The 23,201-nt window shown below is 41.6% G+C and overlaps 1 protein-coding gene across 2 annotated transcripts in view; it reads right to left on the reverse strand.

Annotated features, from left to right (window-relative positions):
• The window catches only part of SH2D4A (SH2 domain containing 4A), a 123,956-nt gene that overhangs the window by 40,868 nt on the left and 59,887 nt on the right, over positions 1-23,201 (reverse strand). For both annotated transcript variants that reach the window (XM_075849846.1, XM_075849845.1), the window contains exon 4: positions 11,524-11,698. In XM_075849846.1, coding sequence (XP_075705961.1) covers positions 11,524-11,698 — 175 coding nt within the window. The remainder of the gene's footprint in view (positions 1-11,523; positions 11,699-23,201) is intronic.

Genomic DNA, 23,201 nt, shown 5'->3' on the forward strand with positions numbered 1-23,201 from the left:
ATATATGGCATCGTTATACCCGGGAGAACCCTTTCAACAATTTTTGGGGTGTGTGTCTCCAGTGGCATAAGCTGGGCATGACATATTTGCCACTGAAATGGCATATATAGGGAAAAATATTAATTTATAATTTGCACCATCCGCAGCGCATTCATTTATGGAAAAGACCTGTGTAGTGAAATGCTCACTACACCCCTTAATAAATGTCTTGAGGGGTGCAGTTTCCAAATGGGGTCACTTCTCAGGGGTTTCTTTTTATTATTTCACATCTGAGCCTCTGCAATTGTGAACCAATACTTTGTAAATCGCCAAATTAGGCCTCAATTTTGCATAGTACGCTTTCACTCCTGAGCCTGGTCGAATGTCCAGGCAAAAGATTAGGGCCACATGTAGGGTTTTTCTAAAACCGGGAAACACCGTATTATAATTAGAGGGCTGTCTTGTTATGGTGGTACAAGCTGGGCGCCACATATTGGCATATCTATGGAAAAAATCCCATTTTCACTCTGCAACATCGAGTGCACACTAATTTCTACAAAATACCTGCAGGGTTAACATGCTTACTACATCACTAGGTAAATGCCTTGAGGGGGTGTAGTTTCCAAAATGGGGTCACTTCTGGGGGGTTTCCACTGTTTTGCTCCCACAGGCGCCCAGAAACCAATCCAGCAAAATCTGCGCTCCAAATGGTGCTTCTTCCCTTCTGAGCTCTGCCGTGTGACCAAACCGCAGTTTATGACCACATATGGGGTATTGCCGTACTCGGGAGAAATTGCTTTACAAATGTTGGGTTCTTTTTTTCCTTTATTTGTTGAGAAAATGAAAAATGTTGCGCTAAAGCTACGTCTTATTGAAGAAAAAGGATTGTTTTTATTTTCACTGCCCAATTCTAATAAATTCTTTGAAACATCTATGGGGTCAAAATACTTACTACACCCCTAGATGAATTCCTCAATGGGTGTAGTTTCCTAAATGGAGTCACTTTTTGGGCGTTTTCATTGCTTTGTCCCTTTAGGGGCTTTGCAAATGCGACATGGCCTCCGCAAACCATTCCTGCTAAATGTGATCTCCAAAAGCCAAATAGCGCTCTTTCCATTCTAAGCCCTGCCTTGTGTCCATACAGCCGTTTATTACCACATGTGGGGTATTGTTTCACTCGGGAGAAATTGCTTTACAAATTGTGCTGTGCTTTTTCTCCTTCAGTCCTTGTGGAAATTAGAAAAAATTAGCTAAACCTACATTTTCTTTGAAAAAAATGTAGATTTTTATTCTCAGGGCCTACTTCCAATAATTTCTGCAAAAAACCAGTGGTGTCAAAACGCTCACTATTCCCCTAGATAATTTCCTCAATGGGTGTAGTTTCCAATATGGGGTCACTTGTGGGGGGTTTCCACTGTTTTGTCCCCTCAGGGGCTTTGTAAATGTCACATGTGGGGTATTGTTTTACTCTGGAGAAATTGCTTTACATATTTGGTGGTGCTTTAGTCCTTGTGGAAATGAGAAAAAAAATCGCTAAACCTACATTTTCTTTGAAAAAATGTAGATTTTCATTTTCACGGCCTACTTCCAATAATTTCTTTAAAAAACCTGTTTGGTCAAAATGCTCACTATACCCCTAGATAATTTCCTTGAGGTGTGTAGTTTCCCAAATGGGGTCACTTTTGGGGGATTTCCACTGTTTTGGCACCGCAAGAGCCCTTCAAACCTGACATGGTGCCTAAAATATGTTGTAATAAAAATAAGGCCCCAAAATCCACTGGGTGCTCCTTTGCTTCTGAGGCCGGTGCTTCAGTCCAGTAGCACGCTAGGGCCACATGTGGGATATTTCCTAAAACTGCAGAACCTGGGCAATAAATATTGAGTTGCATTTCTTTGGTAAAACTTTCTGTGTTATAAAGAAAATTTGATTAAAAATTAATTTCTGCAAAAAAAATATGAAATTTGTAAATTTCACCTCTACTTTGCTTTAATTCCTGTGAAAAGTCTAAAAGGTTAAGACATTTTCTAAATGCTGTTTTGAATACTTTGAGGGGTGAAGTTTTTAAAATGGGGTGACTTTTTGGGGGTTTCTAATATATAAGGCCCTCAAAGCTACTTCACAACTGAACTGGCCACTGTAAAAATAGCCTTTTTAAATTTTCTTGAAAATGTGAGAAATTGCTGCTAAAGTTCAAAGCCTTGTAACGTCCTAGAAAAATAAAAGGATGTTCAAAAAACGATGCCAATCTAAAGTAGACATATGGGGATGTTAGTTAGTAACAATTTTGTGTGTTATAACTGCCTGTCTTACAAGCAGATACATTTAAGTTGAGAAAAATGCTAATTTTTGCAATTTTTCGCTAAATTTTTGTGTTTTTCACAATTAAATACTGAACATTTCGAACAAATTTTGCCAGTAACATAAAGTCCAATGTGTCACGAGAAAACAATCTCAGAATCGCTTGGATAGGTAAAAGCATTCCGACGTTATTACCACATAAAGTAAAACATGTCAGATTTGAAAAATGAGGCTCTGTCAGGAAGGTCAAAAGTGGCTAAAGAGGGAAGGGGTTAAGATAAACACTGTTATGATATCATAATAATAAAGCACAGCCAAGGAATAAAGACAAACACCAGTGTGACACCCCCATAATAGAACACTGCCTAAAATGAAGCCACAGTCTATTGTAAAACCATACAAATGGAACATACAGTTCCATTGAAATGCATGAGTCCGTGTGACGGCCGTTGTTTTAACGGCTGTCACACGGACGAGATTCACGTTCATGTGAATGAGCCCTTAAAGGGGGTTTTACACTGGGGGATTATCGGGCAGAATGCTTGTTCCCGATAAGTGCCCTGTGTAAACAGGGCAGCGATCAGCAGATGAATGAGCAAACGCTGATCGTATCGTTTTAAAGAAGTTAAATATTATCATTGTCGGCAGCACATCTCACGGTGTAAACAGGGAGACGCGCTGACGACATGATAATAATATATTGGGGCGAGCGATCAGAGTAGTGGCCGTTCGTCCCCATCCATAGCTCCGTGTGACAGGAGCAAACGAGCGCCGATCAACAATGTCTCGTTGATCGGCGCTTGCTGCACCAGCAGGTGTAATAGGGCCTTAAAACTAATGTATTTCTAGGTCTAACTGACCCTCGCAAGCTAGAAAAGATGAAACGGAGCATATTCTATTTAAATGTTTCCACACGGCCACACATTAGTGCCGTTATTCTGCCAGAAAACATATCGATTGCCACAGAACCGGTGACTTGGCAGCAAATGCACTGTCTATACCCTCAGTTAATGAAATTATGGATGCAGAAACGCGCAGGGTGTTTAGCAATCTTTATAAGTAGAAAGAGAATGAGAAATAAATGGAGGTAGTGAGTAACAGGGTTGATAGGAACAAGAAAGACCTTTTATTATCTGTCATCTCTCCTCTTTTCCATCTCATCTCTCCTAGCATGACTTAAAGAGGCTCTGTCACCAGATTTTCAAACCCCTATCTCGTATTGCAGCAGATCGGCGCTGCAATGTAGATAACAGTAACGTTTTGTTTTTTCAAAAACGAGCATTTTTGGCCAAGTTATGAGCATTTTTATATTTATGCAAATGAGCCTTTCTTAAGTACAACTGGGCGTGTTTAAAGTTAAGTCCAAGTGGGCGTGTATTGTGTGTGTACATCTGGGCGTTTTTACTTGTTTTACTAGCTGGGCGTTGTGAATGGAAGCGCATGATGCTGACGAATCAGCATCATCCACTTCTCTTCGTTAACACCCAGCTTCTGGCAAGTAAAAACGCCCAGTTGTACTTAAGAAAGGCTCATTTGCATAAATATAAAAATGCTCATAACTTGGCCAAAAATGCTTGTTTTTGAAAAAAACAAAAACGTTACTGTAATCTACAGGGTGGGCCACTTATATGGATACACCTAAATAAAATGGGAATGGTTGGTGATATTAACTTCCTGTTTGTGGCACATTAGTATATGGGAGGGGGGAAACTTTTCAAGCTGGGTGTTGACCATGGCGGCCATTTTGAAGTCGGCCATTTTGTATCCAACTTTAGTTTTTTCAATGGGAAGAGGGTCATGTGACACATCAAACTTATCGAGAATTTCACAAGAAAAACAATGGTGTGCTTGGTTTTAACATTACTTTATTCTTTCATGAGTTATTTACAAGTTTCTGACCACTTATAAAATGTGTTCAAAGTGCTGCCCATTGTGTTGGATTGTCAATGCAACACTCTTCTCCCACTCTTCTCACACGTTTAACCCCTCAGATGCGGTGCTCAATAGCGAGCACCGCATCTGAGTGGTTTTGGAGAGAGGGATGGAGCTCCCTCTCTCCCCCACCGACACCCGGCGATACGATCGCCGAGTGTCTGCGTCTGCGATGGCAGCCAGGGGCCTAATAAAGGCCCCCAGGTCTGCCTGTAGTGTATGCCTGCTAGGTCATGCCTCTGGCATGACCTAGCAGATGCCTGTCCGTTTTAAACGGACAGGCATAATACACTGCAATACAAAAGTATTGCAGTGTATTATAAATGCGATCGCAGAATCGCATATTATAGTCCCCTAATGGGGCTAGTAAAAAAGTTAAAAAAAAGTTTAATAAAGTTAATTTAAAAAAAAATGTGAAAAAAATGAAAAACCCAGCTTTTCCCCTTACACAATGCTTTACTATTAAAAAAACTAAATAAAGTTAAAAAGTTACACATATTTGGTATCGCCGCGTCCGTAACGACCCCGACTATAAATCTATTACATTATTTAACCCGCACGATGAACGCCGTAAAAAAATTAATAAAAAACTATGGAAAAATTGCTGTTTCCTGTGAATACTGACTTTAAAAAAATGTGATAAAAAGTGATCAAAAAGTCGCATCTACTCCAAAATGGTACCAATAAAAACTACAAGTCTTCCCGAAAAACAAAAGCCCTCATACAACCGCATCGGCGAAAAAATAAAAACGTTACGGCTCTTCAAATATGGAGACACAAAAACAAATCATTTAGAAAAAAAAGCGTTTTTACTGTGTAAAAGTAGTAAAACATACAAAAAATATACAAATTTGGTATCGTTGCAATCGTAACAACCCGCTGAATAAAGTTATTGTGTTATTTATACCACACGGTAAACGACGTCGATTTAGGACGCAAAAAAAGAGTGGTGAAATTTCTGATTTTTTTCTATTCCCCCCCCAAAAAAAGTTAATAAAAGTTAATCAATAAATAATATGTACCTAAAAATGGTGCTATTAAAAAGTACAACTTGTCCCGCAAAAAACAAGACCTTATACAGCTATGTCGATGCAAAAATGAAAGAGTTATAGCTCTTGGAATGCGACGATTGAAAAACGTAAAAAATAGCTTGGTCATTAAGGTCCAAAATAGACTGGTCATTAAGGGGTTAAGGACTGCTGTACACCAACACAACCCATTTTACTTGAAGGGGTTGGAGCAGTTGTGCCTGGAAGAATGGGCATAAATCCCAGTGTCTAGGTGTACTAAGCTAATAGAGACATGCCCCAAGAGACTTAGCATGTGTAATTGCAGCAAAAGGTGGCGGCTCCACAAAGTATTGACTTTCAGGGGGTGAATACTTATGCACATTGAAGTTGTGTGTTTTTTGTTTTGGTTATTGTTTGTGTCACTGAAAACCAACAGGTAAATACTTCCGCATGTATTAAGAAATTAGCACAGTATTTATAACCTATTTAGATTAAAAGAACAAACATTCACTTTAAGGAAGCTAAAACGTAAAACCCAAGATCCAGTTTGAAATTTTCCAAAAGAGGGTGAAGTTAAAAACTAAGGGATTCTATCTACCATTTCTAAGTGCTGAGTTGGTAAGCCACTGTTTTTTTGCTTCACAATGTAAATTAGTGTTGGTATTCCTCTCTGTAAACCGTATACGTCATAATCCCCAGTGCCCTGCTGAACTTGGCTCCACAGAATGAAACCTAAAGTCAATGTTACAGCTTGTGAATCACAAAAGATAAATGTTTGCCTAGCAGACCTGTAAGCATTTCCTCGTGAGTCCCTGTAGTTAGCATTTGGGGATTTCCAGTGATGTGATGGCATTTTAGTTTACACAGTTTATACATGAATATATCATTTCTTTTTTTTCTTTGTTTACACAGTTTATCTTATACTTTTCTCTTCCATACACCACTTTTGATTTTGCAAATTTTGTGCCAGTTTTGTGCACACTGGCACATTTTAAGCCTCACTCTTTTCTGACAAGTCACACCCCTTTCCCACTAAGCCAGGCAGTATTTGGAATACGTTTCATCAAATGCTTTGATTTTCTAAAGTAAGGCTCCATGCACACGAATGTATTTTTGCGGCTGCAATTCACCCGCAAATCTGCGGGTGAATTGCGGCCCCATTCATTTGAACGGGCCCATGTAAACGACTGTGGTTGCCCAGGAGCCTGGACCGCAAAAAGATAGGACATGTCTTATTACGGCCGGATTTTGCCGTCCAGGCTCATAGAAATTAATGCACGCGGCCATGTGCACGCACCATGTGCACGGCCCGTGATTTGCGGGCAGCCCGCGGGTAACTCTCCGTGGCCGTCCGAGCCGCAAATCACGGCCGTGCACACCACTACGGTCGTGTGCATGAGGCCTAAGACACAGCAAATCCTGATTAATTGCAAAAACCCCACCCAAAAATATTTTGCCCAAAAATGTGTACCTAAGAGATGCCAAATCATTATTGGCAGCTCTAAAATGCTCCGTGTGACCCTAAGTGACATTTTAATGGCCATTGTTATGCAACATTATACACCCTGCCTCTCTGCAGCTACATTGCTTTACTGTAGTTCTGATGTCGTATTATGAATCAGAAGATACCAGGAAGATTGATTTACCTTTTTTTATCTACTCCTCAGCTTGAAGATAAAAAAGAGGGACAGGTTTTTGCATAGAAACCACCTGAATAGTAGCAGCCAAAGTGCCCCAATAACTGTGTCAGCGACTGTTCACACATCAGAAAGTGGTAAATCAGGTATGCATGCCCACAAAATTATTATTAACATTTTGGTAATTCAAAAAGGTATTGTTAATTTCTCCTAATTTTTTTTCTGGCTTTTGCTAGCTAAGCACCATGGTAGGTGTTGACGGTTTCTAAAGGACATTGAGTATAACATTACTTGGTCTATCCTTGGTTTAGCGCCGAGTGAGAGTTTCCTTGTAGTATTATATCTAAATATATTTTAATATATTTAAATGTTTATTTAAACACACCATTTTTTGAAAATACCCATACAACGACTATGATTTACAGACCTTACATACAAATAATTTTGATATAAACCAAAATCGAACAAAAGGAGCATATAGACTAGAATATATATATTGTATCAAAAAGATATTTATTTATTAATTTAAGCAACAACAGAGATAAAAACACAAATATATAATATATAACAAAAATAAAAAATTATCTCAAACACCAAATATACAACGCCACATTGGTTTCCATGGAGTGAGATATGATATTTTGCAGGATTAGGTAAAAGCAGCATGGCAAGGAATATACGTTGCGGATATACGTCTAGAAGTAAAGGTCAGTACATATCACAATAGAGGCTTATTGAATCACCACCTTGAAAAACCTCTGACATCAAATATGCATGTATATAGAACTGAAACCTTGCCAGGAAAAGAAGAGATTTAACTCTTACTCATATGAAACAAAGTGCAGTAACTGGCGTGTATGCCGCCTCGACGCACGTTTCTAGTTAATTCAACTGAGAACTAACTAGAAACGCGCGTCGAGGCGGCATACACGCCAGTTACTGCACTGCACTTTATTTCACGTGAATAAGAGTTTAATCTTTTCTTTTCCTGGCAATGTTTTAGTTCTATATACATGCATATTTGATGTCAGAGGTTTTCCAAGGTGGTGATTCAATACACCTCTATTGTGATATGTACTGACCTTTACCTATAGATGTATATCCGCAACGTATATTCCTTGCCATGCTGCTTTTACCTAATCCTGCAAAATAATATCATATCTCACTCCATGGAAACCATTGTGGCGTTGTATATTTGGTGTTTGATATCATTTTTTTATTTTTTATTTTTGTTATATATTATATATTTGTGTTTTTATCTCTGTTGTTGCTCAAATTAATAAATAAACATATTTTTGATACAATATATATATTCTAGTCTATATGCTCCTTTTGTTCGATTTTGGTTTATATCATGTCTATTTGGGAGCCATAGGCTGTTCCCTTCTAATTTGACACGGACTATTTATAGGAATAACTATACAAATAATTTTATACGCTACCTTATACCCTACCTAAAGTATATATAGCTACAAATAAGAAATACATATATTTGCTAATAGTAGAGTATACAATATGTCATTAGTCTTAAAGGGGTTTTCCAATCAGATACATTTATGACATATCCACAGGATATGTTATAAAAGTCAGATAGATGCGGGTCCAACCTCTGGGACCCGTAACTATCTCTAGAACTGCACCCTCTAGAACTGAGCTACCCTGTTCCCGTATGTCCCATAGAAGCGAATGATAGTTACGGAAACAGCATAGCTCGCATGCTACGCTGCTTCCGTAACTGCCATTCACTATTGGAGTCACGGAAACAGAGTAGCTCAGCAACCTACGCTGTTTCCGTAATTCATGGTCGGGAATCAACCGTAACTTAGTATCATTCTTTATCAGTATCTTACATAAGGCTAGTGCTCTATAGCAACATGGAGCAGCTCATAATTTGCAATAAAACTTCTTTCCCTCATAAAATGCTGCTGTTCATGAGTTGCGCTGATGCCGTGATTTTACTACGAATCACAGATGACCCCATATTGTCGTGGAGTTCTAGCCTTATAACGAAATATACTATAGGAGGTAAAAATGTTAAGAATAATTTTGTTGTGGGGCCTCGAAGGTAGTAATTGTAGTAGTAACGCTAAAGAATTTTACATAATAATAGTAACATAATCAACAAGCAGTAGGTGCAATGTCAGGTGTAATTTAAATGGTTTTACAAATACTTTACTGAAATATAGAGGGGCGTACCTATAGGGGGTGCAGAGGTAGCAGACGCACCTAGAACTTTGTGTCTTAGGAGGCAAAAAAGGGTCCTAATCAGATTTGATGGTAAATAATATGGTTTTATTCCTAGCTTTTCCAGATAAAAATCACAAACATCTGTTATAAATAGAAGACGTTTGTCAAATATGTATTTATATCATTACACCTTTAAAGTCTTTCACTTTCCCATAACTACATATGTGTCATACAAATAAATTACGTAGCATAATATACATTATAAATATAGTGAAATATTAGTAGCATCTGATAGCAAAGGCAAGAAAAGCGCTTTTAAGTTCGAAAAGATTGGATAACAACTTAGTTTCCCATTTCACCATAAAAACACAGAATCTAAACAAAAAAAAACAATAAGAGCTGGGCATATACATCCCTGAGTTGTATTCTTGTGTGAAGGTATTTTCAGCTGTTTCTAAGGGTCCTTTTATACCGGCCAATATGGGCCGTAAAAACGAGCACCAATGAACGAGCTTGTTGATCGGCGCTTGTTTGCTCCTTTCACAAGGAGCTATGATCAGTGATCAACCTAAAAACGAGGCAGCTCATTGATCGGCGCTCGTTTGCTGATTATAAGGAGCAATGCTTGGTTATGTATAGGGTTGAGCGATCATTATTACGATCGTTTGTCTCCGTATATATTTCTAGAATCTCGGCAGCACATCTTGCAGTTTACACTCATTTGCCCGATCATTGGCCCGTGCAAAAGGGCCCTAATGTATGGGGACAAGCAATTGTTACTACGATTGCTCGTCCTCATGATTTCCATCATTCTGGCAGCACATCTCCCTATTTACACAGGGAGATGTGTTGCTGACAACGATAATATTTATTGCTAAATAAACGATACAATCAGCCAATGAACGCGCGTTTCCTCATTTATTGACTGATCAATGCACTGTTTACACAGGGCAATGATCGTGAACGAGCGTTCATATGAACGGTCGTTCACGATCGTTAGCCCATGTAGAAGGGCCTTTAGTTTTCTAGTTGTTCTACATGGGTAATAGATGATGGTTGACAACCAGTAATGGCCAACATTACTGTGTCCATTCCAGTTGTAAACAGACCGTAAATGCCATATAAATCTGTTTTTTTCATTTTTTTTTATACATCACAAAGCAGGTTTATATGCCACTTAAGTTGTATGGTTGACAAATCGGATGAGCACTATAATGAAGGCCATTAGTGGTTATCACCCAACATTTGTTATTTGTGTTAGAAAAAGTCACACAAGACAATTCAGAGACTTATATCTCCATGAATGTTTTGTTATTTTAGAAAAATGCTCTTCAACAGGAATTTCCCAAAAGTGAAACTTGACGTGACTTCAGCATAATCCATGTTGATCATTACACAACTGAATATACATATGTTGTTTTTTTTTTTTTAGATATAATTTTCTTAAATATTAAACATCCTTATGAGGCCTAATGTTGGCCATACAAGTGCCTGTCCGGGAGTGGACCGGTTCAGTCACCTGACCTGTCATCTGACCTCGCCGGTCAAGTGACAGGTCAGGTGACTGGACTGGTCCACTCCCGGGCCGGCATCGACACCTGTGAGAACGACGCTGCAAGACTCCTGCCTTCTTCTGACGGTGAGTGAAATCAAAGCAGAGCGGAGACTGGCAGCAGTAGGCTACCTCTACCGCTCTCCGCTCTGGCGGCATTGTGGCACAAAGCATAAGGGGGTTGTCTGGCAGTCGTCTTGGTGAGAATGCATGCTAAGTGTCATATAGAGAGGGGCTTATGTGCCTGCCAACCACTATTTATCTCTCAGGGGAATAAAGGATAATGCACACTAACATCCAACTTATGGTTGTTTACTCCAATGGCAGAAAGTCAAGCTGCCCAAGTATCTTGTATGGTCAGCTTTAGAGCCTAGTTCTGAAGACTTGAAAAAAGGCCTTGTGATTCGCTGTTCCATTAAAAAGGATGTATTATTAGACAGACCGTTTTTTAAATGGTCAATTATTATTTTTAGAAGTCACATTGTATATGTGACTAAATGTCCAAAATATTACTATCATCACAACAGTTCTTATTGAAGTTTTTAAATATTTTGCTTGTTGCATGGGTAAAATCCAATTAAATCCTCTTTAGTACTAGCATCAGTATGCTTCAAGAAATTGATTTTACGAGCAATTTACTTTTAATATACAGTAGATTTACAAAAATCTCTCATATCTCCATTGGAATGTTATTATTTGATTAGAACCTTTTCATTACATAGCAACTAAACAGATGCCCAGTTTGATCTATGCACAGCTGAAGTAACTATAGAAATATAGTTAAAGACTTTTATATAATCATCAGTGTTTTTCTCACACAAAATTGTTGGCTTTGAATTTTAGAAATATAAAACATATTAACAGAGGATTGTACTATGTGCCACGTCAGGTTCACCGCACCCCGGCAAATACAAGTTTAGTCTTTACCTGATTTTCTTCATTTATAATCTTTTGCTCCGTTGTTGTTGTTGTTGTTAGTGTATTTTCTTCTTTGGCAGTTTTCTTGTTTTCAACATTTTGCTTCCATGTCTCCACTGTTTGACTTTGTGTTTGTAGTGTCAAGGCCGCTGACAATTTGGATAACTCTTCCTCTTGTACTTTCCTGTGGAACAGAAAGTTATACATAAGCACTAATGTGCTATAAAAGTTACCATCTACAACAGTACTATTCAAAAATACCTGAGTCAACTGTAAAGTTAACACAGGTTTTTGTTTAGGTTTTATCTATGACTTATACATATTCTAGAGAGCATAATAAAGCTTCAGTTTGGGAATACAAGGCCGTTTTTCAATATACCGTATATAATTATACAGTGTCTTTGTTTTAATGTTGTCAAATATTGCCCCTTTTGGTCCAGTTGTATCTGAGGGCGGATAGCTCTGGCATTTAAGTAGATATTGCAATAGCAAAGGCTTAACAAGTGATCAGACACATACCCACACATACATAAATGTATGCATACAAAGATACACACAAATATATACAAACATATATTCATACTCACATATGCATATCCACACACACACACACACACACACACACACACACACACACACACACACACACACACACACACACACACAAAGACATACATAAATGTGTAGAAACATATGCTACACATACAGGGGCGTAACTAGGAAAGACTGGGCCCCATAGCAAACTTTTGACTGGGCCCCCCCCCCCTCTGCTGGGTATCACACAACCCCCCCCCCTTGTAGATAGTGCCTCCCTATAGATTCCACCACACAGCGCCCCCCTATAGATAGCACCATACACAGCCCCCTGTAGATAACGCCATACAGCCCCCTCTGTAGATAACGCCATACAGACCCCCTCTGTAGATAACGCCATACAGCCCCCTCTGTAGATTACGCCATACAGCCCCCCCCCCAAAAAAAAAAGCGGCCTATAGTTTGTCCTACAAAAGACATGCATCCCCTATCCACAGGATAGGGGATACATGTGTGATCGCTGGCAGCGATAAGGAGACCGAAAGTTCCCCGAAGTTCTCCATGACTAACCTCGGACTTCTGGCGTCTGAGCAGTTCAATAAAAATGAAAGGAGCGCTGGTCACGCATGCGCACAAGCACGACCGGTGCGCAAGTCATTTCCATGGAGCTGCAGACAGACTACGGAAGTCCGAGGTTTGCCATGGAGAACTTAGGGGGGACTTTCGGTCCCCCGTTCTCCTCATCGCTGGGCGTCCCAGCGATCCCACATGTATCCCTATCCTGTGGTTAGGGGATGCATGTCTTTTGTAGGAACAACCCCTTCAGTGGCGTCTCGCTGTAGCAGCCATAGCGGCTGCTAGCGGAGCCTGCGGCCATGGGAGGGGCCGTGCCGGCGGGTGGCACGGGCCCCCTCATGCTGCAGGCCCCGTAGAAGTCGCTACGGCTGCTATAGCGGTAGTTACGCCACTGCGCATAGGTTTGTACGGCGTAAAACTACAGCTCCCAGCATGGCCGAAACAATGATAAGGATATGCTGGGAGATGCGGTTTCACAAAAAAAAATCATACCACCATCATCTCGCTGCAGATCATACAGTGACTACAATACTGATTAGAGGCAGAATAAACATTTACATTAAGTGACTCACCGGTGACGTCTCAGATTCTAGTTCTTTTCTTCTCACTCCGGTTCAGACATCTATGATGGATTTCTCCCGGCCATGACCCATTTCTGCAGTTTTCCGTTTAGATGTCTTCAGCTTCTCACTTTTAAAACATTTCTGCACCTGTAAACAAAGTTAAAATTCTCAACACCTCTAAATATAACTGTCACACACACACACACACACACACACACACACACACACACACACACACCGTGCCCCCTGTAGATAGTGCCCCCTGTAGATAGTGACCTACATAGAAGCCCCTGTAGATAGTGCCCACATATGGACTCCAGAGCTGCAAGGCAATAGTGCTAACCACTGAGCCACCGTGCTGCCCTACATATAGCTTCCCCTATAGTTAGTGCTCCACGTATAGCCCACCTCTGTAGATATTGTCCCACATATAGCCCACCCCTGTAGACTGCGCACTACATATAGCCACCCTGTTGCTAGTGCCCCACAGGTAACCCACCCCTGTATATAGTGTCCCACACATAGCCCACCCCTATAGAAAGTACCCTAAAAAATAGCTCCCCTATAGATAGTGCTCTACATATAGCCCACCCCTGTATAGTGTCTCACATATACTGCCCCACATATAGACCCCCCTGTAGATAGTGGCCCACATCCCCACATACAGACCTCCCCTGTAGCTAGTGCCCCACATATAGACCCCCCCTGTATATAGTGGCCCACATATAGACCCCCCTGTATATAGTGGCCCCCACCCCCACATATAGACCCCCCTGTAGCTACTGCCCCACATATAGACCCCCCTATATATAATAGCCCACATAAAGACGACCCCCCCTGTAGATAGACCCCCCACTATAGATAATGCCATTCACATTTTTATGAGGAAAAAAATATATAAAGTTGACATACTCACATTCTCCGGTTCCCACGCTGTTCACTGGCGATGCAGACATGCTCTCTTCTGAGCATGTCTGCAGGAGCTGAACGAGCGTCCTCCAATGACGCTGATTGGCGGGGCAGAATTACTTGCCCCGCCAATCAGCACCTTCCAAGCATGGAAGCGGCGCGATGATGTCATCGCGCCGCTAGCCAATCAGTGTCATTGTAAGGCACTGGATGGTCAGGCACGGAACATGCCCGGCCATTCAGTGCTAATACATGTATTTGGCTGCCGCTAGCACCGGGGCCCCCTCCGGTGCTAGCGACACCTACAGGCATGAGAGTGCCTGTGTAAGGCTCGTTGGCGCGGGCCCCACAGTAGCGGTGCTACCCCTGTAGCAGCCATAACGGCTGCTAGCGGCGCCACCGGGCATTTGGGAGGGCGTGTCGGCTGGCGGCACGGGCCCCCTCAAGCCCCGGGCCCCGTAGCAGCCGCTACTGCTGCTACCGCGGTAGTTACGCCACTGTACACATACCCAGATACATAGATTTATACTGACCCAAATATGTACCTACACATACATAAGCATTCACAGATGCAAATCTTCATACACCTACATACTTACATATATCATATATACATACAAACAAACAAACAAACAAACAAACATATACCCAGTGTTAGGGGCGTAACTAGGAAAGACTGGGCCCCATAGCAAACTTTTGACTGGGGCGGGGCCCCCCCTCCTCTGGGTGTCACACAACCCTCCCTTGTAGATAGTGCCTTTTTTACAGCCCCCCCCTGTAGATAATGCCATACAGCCCCCCTGTAGATAGCGCCATACATCCCCCTGTAGATAACGCCATACAGTCCCCTCTGTAGATAGCGCCATACATCCCCCTGTAGATAACGCCATACAGCCCCCTGTAGATAATGCCGTACAGCCCCCTCTGTAGATAGCGCCATACATCCCCCTGTAATTAACGCCATACAGCCCCCCTGTAGATAAAGCCATACAGCCCCCTCTGTAGAGAACGCCATACAGCCCCCTCTGTAGATAGCGCCATACATCCCCCTGTAAATAATGCCATACAGCCCCCCTGTAGATAACGCCATACAGCCCCCTCTGTAGAGAACACCATACAGCCCCCCCCTGTAGATAACGCCATACAGCCCCCTGTAGATAACGGCGTACAGCCCCCTCTGTAGATAGCGCCATACATCCCCGTGTAATTAACGCCATACAGCCCCCCTGTAGAGAACGCCATACAGCCCCCTCTGTAGAGAACACCATACAGCCCCCCCCTGTAGATAACGCCATACATACCTCTGTAGATAACGCCATACAGCCCCCTGTAGATAACGCCATACAGCCCCCTCTGTAGATAGCGCCATACATCCCCCTGTAAATAACGCCATACAGCCCCCCTGTAGATAACACCATACAGCGCCCCCCTGTAGGGAACGCCATACAGCCCCCCCCTGTAGGGAACGCCATACAGCCCCCCCTGTAGGGAACGCCATACAGCCCCCCCTGTAGGGAACACCGTACAGCCCCCCTGTAGGGAACGCCATACAGCCCCCTCTGTAGATAACGCCATACAGCCCCCTCTGTAGATAACGCCATACAGCCCCACTGTAGATAACGCCATACAGCCCCCCCCTGTAGGGAACGCCATACAACCCCCCCCTGTAGATAACACCATACAGCCCCCCCTGTAGGGAACGCCATACAGCCCCCCCTGTAGGGAACGCCGTACAGCCCCCCCTGTAGGGAACGCCATACAGCCCCCCCCCCTGTAGGGAACGCCATACAGCCCCCCCCTGTAGGGAATGCCATACAGCGTCGCCACTCCCAAAAAAATGCAATCTGCAGTGTGTCCTACAAAAGACATGTATCCCCTATCCACAGGACAGGGGAAACATGTGTGATCGCTGGCATTGATAGGGAGAACGGGGGACCGAAAGTCCCCCGAAGTTCTCCATGACTAACCTCTGGCTTCCGGCGTCTGCGCAGCTCAATAAAAATGAAAGGAGCACTGGTCACGCATGCGCACAAGCGCGACCGGTGCTCCATTCATTTCTACGGAGCTGCCGACACAGACCCCGGAAGTCCAGGTTTGTGATGAAGAACTTCAGGGGACTTTCAGTCCCCCGTTATCCCTATCAATGCCACTGATCACACATGTATCCCCTATCCTGTGGATAGTGGATACATGTCTTTTGTTTAATGGCAGAGCGGGGAGATACCTCCCTGCTCTGCCGTAGTGTTCAGTGGCGTCGCGCTGTAGCAGCCATAGCGGCTGCTAGCGGAGCCTCCGGCCATGGTGGGGGCCCATGCCGGCAGGCGACACGGGCCCCCTCATGCCGCGGGCCCCATAGCAGGGACGGCTGCTACGACGGTAGTTACGCCACTGCCCAGTGTTAAGTTTTGAACTTGTTCTGTTTTACATGTTTCTATTTGGGAATTTGGGAGGATTACAGTACATTGAAACTGAAAAATTAGCTATTTCTAAATTGTGTTTGGTAAATAACAAAGCTATTAAGAGTTAAAACAATTTAAAGTTAAAGCAATTTTACCAGCCTGTTACCCCCACCCTTTATATGAAAGAGAATGTCTTTTAACATGGGTGGTGACATAGAAGCAATTTTCTTCCCTAGAAGAAGCTATTTACTGTCTAATAATTCGATACACACCTCAATTACCTATCCATTAAATAACCCTCATTTAATAGTATTAAGTGATGATGTACAGTCTTATAGTATGCTACATAAAGGTTTGTGAATGCATTGATCTGTAGTTGTTTCTATATATTCATCATCAGTTTGCCATAGCTTAATATGATGATATTCCAGCACAAAAAAAATCAAAACTAAACAAAATACCCATAAAAAATAATTAATAGTATACTTTTTTCTTTTATTCCAAGTACTGTATTTCAAGTATTGAGATAGGACATTTTACTGTGCTGTTTGCTTGGTAAATATTATACAAAGTTTACTTTGATATAATAACTTTTGCAAACTTAAGAAGGCTATTGGTGCCTCTCAACCTTTGGTCAGGAAATGATAAAGCACAGCAGCCACAGTTAGTATTGAGTCACATAGCTACAAAGTTTTCTAGTCAGAGTTTTACCAATAATTGAGTTAAGATAAAGGGCCTAGCCTTATTTAACCCCTTCAAAGTACACAGTTGTCCAGATACAGGTAGATTCACCTGCCATTTCCAGCAGTCTAACCTGTATAGTTTGCAATAGTGAACAAAACATATTTTTTACAACTTGCAAATGTTACAAAAATGTAAAAGAATGTGGCAGTGCCCAGCAAATGAAAATTGACCCACTCCTCTACAAAAACTGACTGGCACAGTTTTCTTTAGAAAAACACAATAGAAAGGAGATGCATCAGTCTTTTCTTTATGGCTTTCCTTCCTTTCATTATTGGCTTTAGCTGAAAAAAAACTGAGCCAAAAACTGCATCAAAACTGTCTGTTTGTGTGGCCTGAGTAAGTAAATGATAGAGAAAAGGTGTGTTGATCACTGCCCAGTCATCATGTTGCTTTTCTACTGACAGCTTTTTTATTCATCGCCCTTTACCAGAGTAATATTAAACAGACCCTTTTACACGGGTCAATAATGGGGCAGATGAGTCCTCGTACGAACACTCGTTCGGAGTATAGGAGTTTAGTCAGGTGTATAATTAAGCAATTATACCAAACAGGTGATATTGATCATCATTTTCATATTACAGTAGATTGAAACACAGTCATTAACTGTAACAGAAACAGCTGTGTAGCAGGGGCTTAAAACTGGGTAAGGTACAGCCAAACTCTGCTACAAAGGTGAGGTTGTGGAATACAGTTTCATGTCACAGGTCCACCATATTAAGACTGAGCACAACAAAAAGACAACAAGACACAAGGCAGTTATACTGCATCAGCAAGGTCTCTCCCAGGCAGAGATTTCAAAGCAGTTTGGGGTTTCAAGAAGTGCTGTTCAAGCTCTTTTAAAGAAGCACAAAGAAACAGGTAACGTTGAGGACTGTAGACGCAGTGGAAGGAAACTTAGTGCAACAGATTAAAGACACACCATGCTGACTTCCCTTTGAAATCGGAAGATGTCCAGCAGTGCCATGAACTCAGAACTGGCGGAAACTAGTGGGAACCAGGTACACACATCTACTGTTCGGAGACGTCTGGCCAGAAGTTGTCTTCATGGAAAAATTGCGGCCAAAAAGCGAAAACCTTCGAATTCGACTCAACGCCAAACAACTTAACTATGGGGCCCAGGAGCTTTAATTTATGCCTGTGCCTCTTGACACACTGTCTGCAATCCCCATTTAAAAAGAAACTGTAGCTGTTAGAAGATGTACCCTTAGGGTGCCCGTACATGATGTGGCCAAACTTGAGAACCGCGCAGCAAAATCCGAATGTGATTTACCACAAATTGTTGCAACTCCAGGTGAAGCACATGGCTTTTATGTGCTTCATCTGTACTCGTCATGTGCGGAAGTTACTGCAAATCGGCTTCATCGTGAATGAGCACCATTAGAAACCAGTCTATATTTAATAACGCTGCTATTCAGCACTGCACTAAAAACAGAGGAGGAAAGTCGCTTCACAGCCATCAAAATATACCATTCACCATTTCTCCAATCCTAAATTTAGCTGGAGAACTTAGAACCTCACTAGAAATGTTAATAATGCAAAACAAATACGTAGAAGAATTTCACTGAAAACTAACACTAAGGCCAATAAAAAAAGAGAAGTATTTTCCATTATAATTTTTCTGTGTCAGGCCGCTTTTACACACAGCATTTTGATGCATTTTTTGATGACCTTTTTCACTGGGAAAGACCGCTTTAGCCAGATATTATTATAAAAAGTCTGTAGTATAATATAAGAATGGTTACATACACAGCATTTTCGTATGTGGCATTTTTGAGGTCAGCTTTGTTTTTAACAAAACACAGAATGCTCTGTTTTTTTATGGTGTTTTTATCCCATAGAACTTCGAAAAACTCCAGGAAAAACGCATGCACAAAATGACACTAAATAAAAACACCACCAAAGAGGCATGTAAAAAACGCCAGAAATAACGCCATAAAAAACGCTTGGTGCTTTTTACAGTCAATTTAAAACGCAAAAAAAAAAAAAAGTGTATAAAAGGATTCACTCCTGGTTTTGACTTTTAAAAAAAAAAGAGAATGCAAACTACTGACCTAAAGTATTGATCCAAGAGTTGGTAAACAATTATATATGAATCACTTTGTTATCTCTTTGGACAATAATTATACACTGACTCACAGACAATAATAATGGAGCTGACGCAATGAATTAGATATTGTTTTTACAACTCTATGGTGGTTTTTTTTTTTAAATCACATGAGCGGCGGTGTAGGCGTGGAACCTTGTGACAAGATAACACCTGAATGTTGTGCACTATTACATCATAATGGCATGCTGAATCATAATGCCAACCTACATGCTTATGGGCCCTATTGGCTTTTTAAATTGTTATAGGGTTAGTATTTCTAATTATGCTATACATTTATTTTCTTGTATATTTTGTTAAGGGCACCATACAGTAATTTAATTACCTAAATGTAATTCAGGAACCAGCATGGGATTATCATCATCTTTTTTTTTTCTCTCTTCTCTCTTTTGATGCAAATTTTTACCTAAAATAAGTAAGGGCACTTTTCCGGTCTTAAAGAGGCTCTGTCACCAGAATAAAAATGCTCTATCTCCTACATCAGTTTATCGGCGCTGGAATGTAGTTACTAGCAATGTGTTTTTATTTTAAAAACGTTGTTTTTTAACAAAGTTATGGCGTTTAGAAAATGTATGCAAATGAGGTCCTTAATGCCCAACTGGGCGTTTTTTAATTTTCAACCAAGTGGGCGTATGACAAAGAGGTGTATGACGCTGGCCAATCTGCATCATGCACCTCTCTGCCTTACACCCAAGCTAGATTCACTGAGCAGCGTGATCTCGCGAGACCGCGCTGTGACGTCACTTCTGCCCACAGGTCCTTCATCCCTGCGTCTGAAGACATCTTTCGTCTCCCTCCAGGCCGATGAGAAGTCCCAGTCGTCGGATCGGTAGTAGCAGCAGCCTGGAGGGAGACGAAAGATGTTGTCTTCAGACGGAGGGATGAAGGACCTGTGGGCAGAAGTGACGTCACAGCGCGGTCTCGCGAGATCACGCTGCTCAGTGAATCTAGCTTGGGTGTAAGGCAGAGAGGTGCATGATGCAGATTGGCCAGCGTCATACACCTCTTTGTCATACGCCCACTTGGTTGAAAATTAAAGTTGGGCATTAAGGACCTCATTTGCATAAATGTTCTAAACACCATAACTTTGTTATAAAACATTGTTTTTAAAATAAAAACACATTGCTAGTAACTACATTCCAGCGCCGATAAACTGATGAAGGAGATAGAGCATTTTTATTCTGGTGACAGAGCCTCTTTAAAGAGATAACTGGTTATTAGGTGAGTTCAGACCCAATGGACCTGTTAACAAATGGGGCAATATTAGTGAAAGGTGAGCCATTGCATAAGGTGATGCATTTGATTCCCAATGAGTTAGATATATACAAAACCAACAGGTCACTAGTGTGTGTCCAGTTGCTTTAAAGAGGCTCTGTCACCACATTATAAGTGCCCTATCTCCTACATAATGTGATCGGCACTGTAATGTCGATAACAGCAGTGGTTTTTATTTAGAAAAACTATCTATTTTTACCACGTAATGAGCAATTTTAGCTTTATGCTAATTACTTTCTTAATGGACAACTGGGCATATTTTTACTTTAGACCAAGTGGACGTTGTGGAGAGAAGTGTATGACGCTGACCAATCAGAGACCAATCAGCGTCATACACTTCTCTCCATTTATTTACACAGCGCATAGGGATCCTGCTAGATCACTATGTGCTGTCTTATACTGACACATTAACGTTACTGAATTGTTTAGACAGTGAATTAACATTCCTTCCAGCCAGGACGGGATGTCTATTCACAATCCCGATACTTCGGTAATGTTTCTGTGGTACTTACAGCAGAGCAAGTGTAATCTCGCGAGATCACGCTGTAAATGACAGGTTACAACGAGATTACGCTTGCTCTGCTGAAAGTACCACAGAAACGTTACAGAAGTGTCGGGATTGTGAATAGACATCCCGTCCTGGCTGGAAGGAACGTCTATTCCCTGTCTAAACACTTCAGTCACGTTAATGTGTCAATATAAGACAGCACATAGTGAACAACGCAGTGTCACTATGCGCTGAGTAAATGAATGGAGAGAAGTGTATAACGCTGATTGGTCAGCATCATACACTCCTCTTTACAACGCCCACTTGGTCAAAAGTAAAAACATGCCCAGTTGTCCATTAAGAAAGTAATTAGCATAAAGCTAAAATCGCTAATAACGTAGTAAAAATTGATTGTTTTTCTAAATAAAAAGCACTGCATTATGTAGGAGATAGGGCACTTATAATGTGGTGACAGAGCCTCTTTAAGTTATCCCATGTTTATGTATGTTTTTGTGGAAAATATGGATTAGAATCCCATGTATTTCAAGGCGCATCACTTATACTATGAGAAAACCCAAGGTGTATGGCTACTCTCTGGCATATTCTTTTTGTCCTCACACCTAAAAAAAATTCATCTGTAACACCTACTATTAGAGCCTCCCGTGTGATATTGTGTTTACTATAAAAGGTAAGGATCTAGTGCAAGCACACACGTAATTGGTCTACTGATTGTTATCAGTGGCGGATTATCATATGGGCGATTCGGGCGGCCGCCCGGGGCCCGAGGCTCCCAGGGGGCCCATGGCAGCCCGAACCGCACATCATCTTGCAAAGGTACCTATTCAGCGCGCTAGCGCTGCTAACTAACGAAGATGAGGAGGGGAGGAGCAGGGAATTGGCCGGGAAAGGGGTAGGACACGCCTCCCTGACAAGTGCGGGCCGCCGCCATTGAGTAACAGAACAGCGACGGACGGCTGTTCTGTTACTCCGAATCTGCAAGACAAGAGCCGGGCAGTCGGTCACCGGCGCTGAGGTCAGTACAGCAGGCTTATCCTCCTGCCCAACTGGTTCCCGACCGCTGGCTGTATTTTTACGGCCAGCGGTCAGGGACGGGTCCTTAAAACCCGAGCCATAGACTTTCTACGGCTCGGGTTTTAACTTGCTGCCCGCGCGATCGGGCAGCTGAATGTCGGGTCTCCGGCTGTCAGTGACTGCCGGGGACCCTGAGGAGAAGACAGAAGCAGCTTTCGTTGCGTCTGTCTTCTCCGATGTCTTCTTACACAGCGTTCAATGAACGCTGTTTATAGGAATAGAGACAGCAGCAGCGGCGCTGTCTCTATTCCTCCCGGTGATCATGTGACTGGTCACATGATCGCCGGGTGCCGTTAGTGGCAGGCTGCTGCTGGGTCTAACTAGACCCAGCACAGCCCTATTAGTGACAATCGTCACTATGAGAGGGCTGATTTCCCCTGTAACTGGGGCTGCTGTGCAGCTCCAGTTACAGTGGAAAAACATGGTGTAAAAGAAAGAAAAAATATATATAAAGTTCCCCAAAGGTCTTTTTTGACCTTTGAGAAACAGACCACAGTAATAAAAAAATAGGAAAGTAAAGTGCAAAAAATAATGAAATAATAAATACACATAAAATACCCACCCCAATAAAAACCGTCGTCGTCCCCCGCCAATCATTGTTGTAACGCTAGCGCTGACCCAATTACCCTAATATAGACATGTAATATATTAACATTTACGGTAAACAATGACGATTACAAATAAAAGGTCTATTTTAGGGTAAAACGATGTTATTACCCCAAAAAATAGCTGAAACGTAAAAAAAGCTTATTTTTTTACTATTATTTTCAAACTTTATGAATAAAAATTCTAAAATAGCAAAAAAGGTGTGTATAAAAACGATAAAAAAAAAAGAAACCTGCATTGTCTACGGAAAAAACGACGCAAAAATCACGTCGTTTTTATTTATTTTTTATAAAAATGTGTGTTTGGTGCAACTTTGTAATTACATTTTATTAAAAAATATTTTTACTTTTTGAGATACAGCTGCTTTGTATCCTGTATCCGTCAGGTCAGCAGGACTG

Source organism: Rhinoderma darwinii, chromosome 1 (assembly GCF_050947455.1).
Source record: "Rhinoderma darwinii isolate aRhiDar2 chromosome 1, aRhiDar2.hap1, whole genome shotgun sequence".
Lineage (NCBI taxonomy): Eukaryota > Metazoa > Chordata > Amphibia > Anura > Rhinodermatidae > Rhinoderma > Rhinoderma darwinii.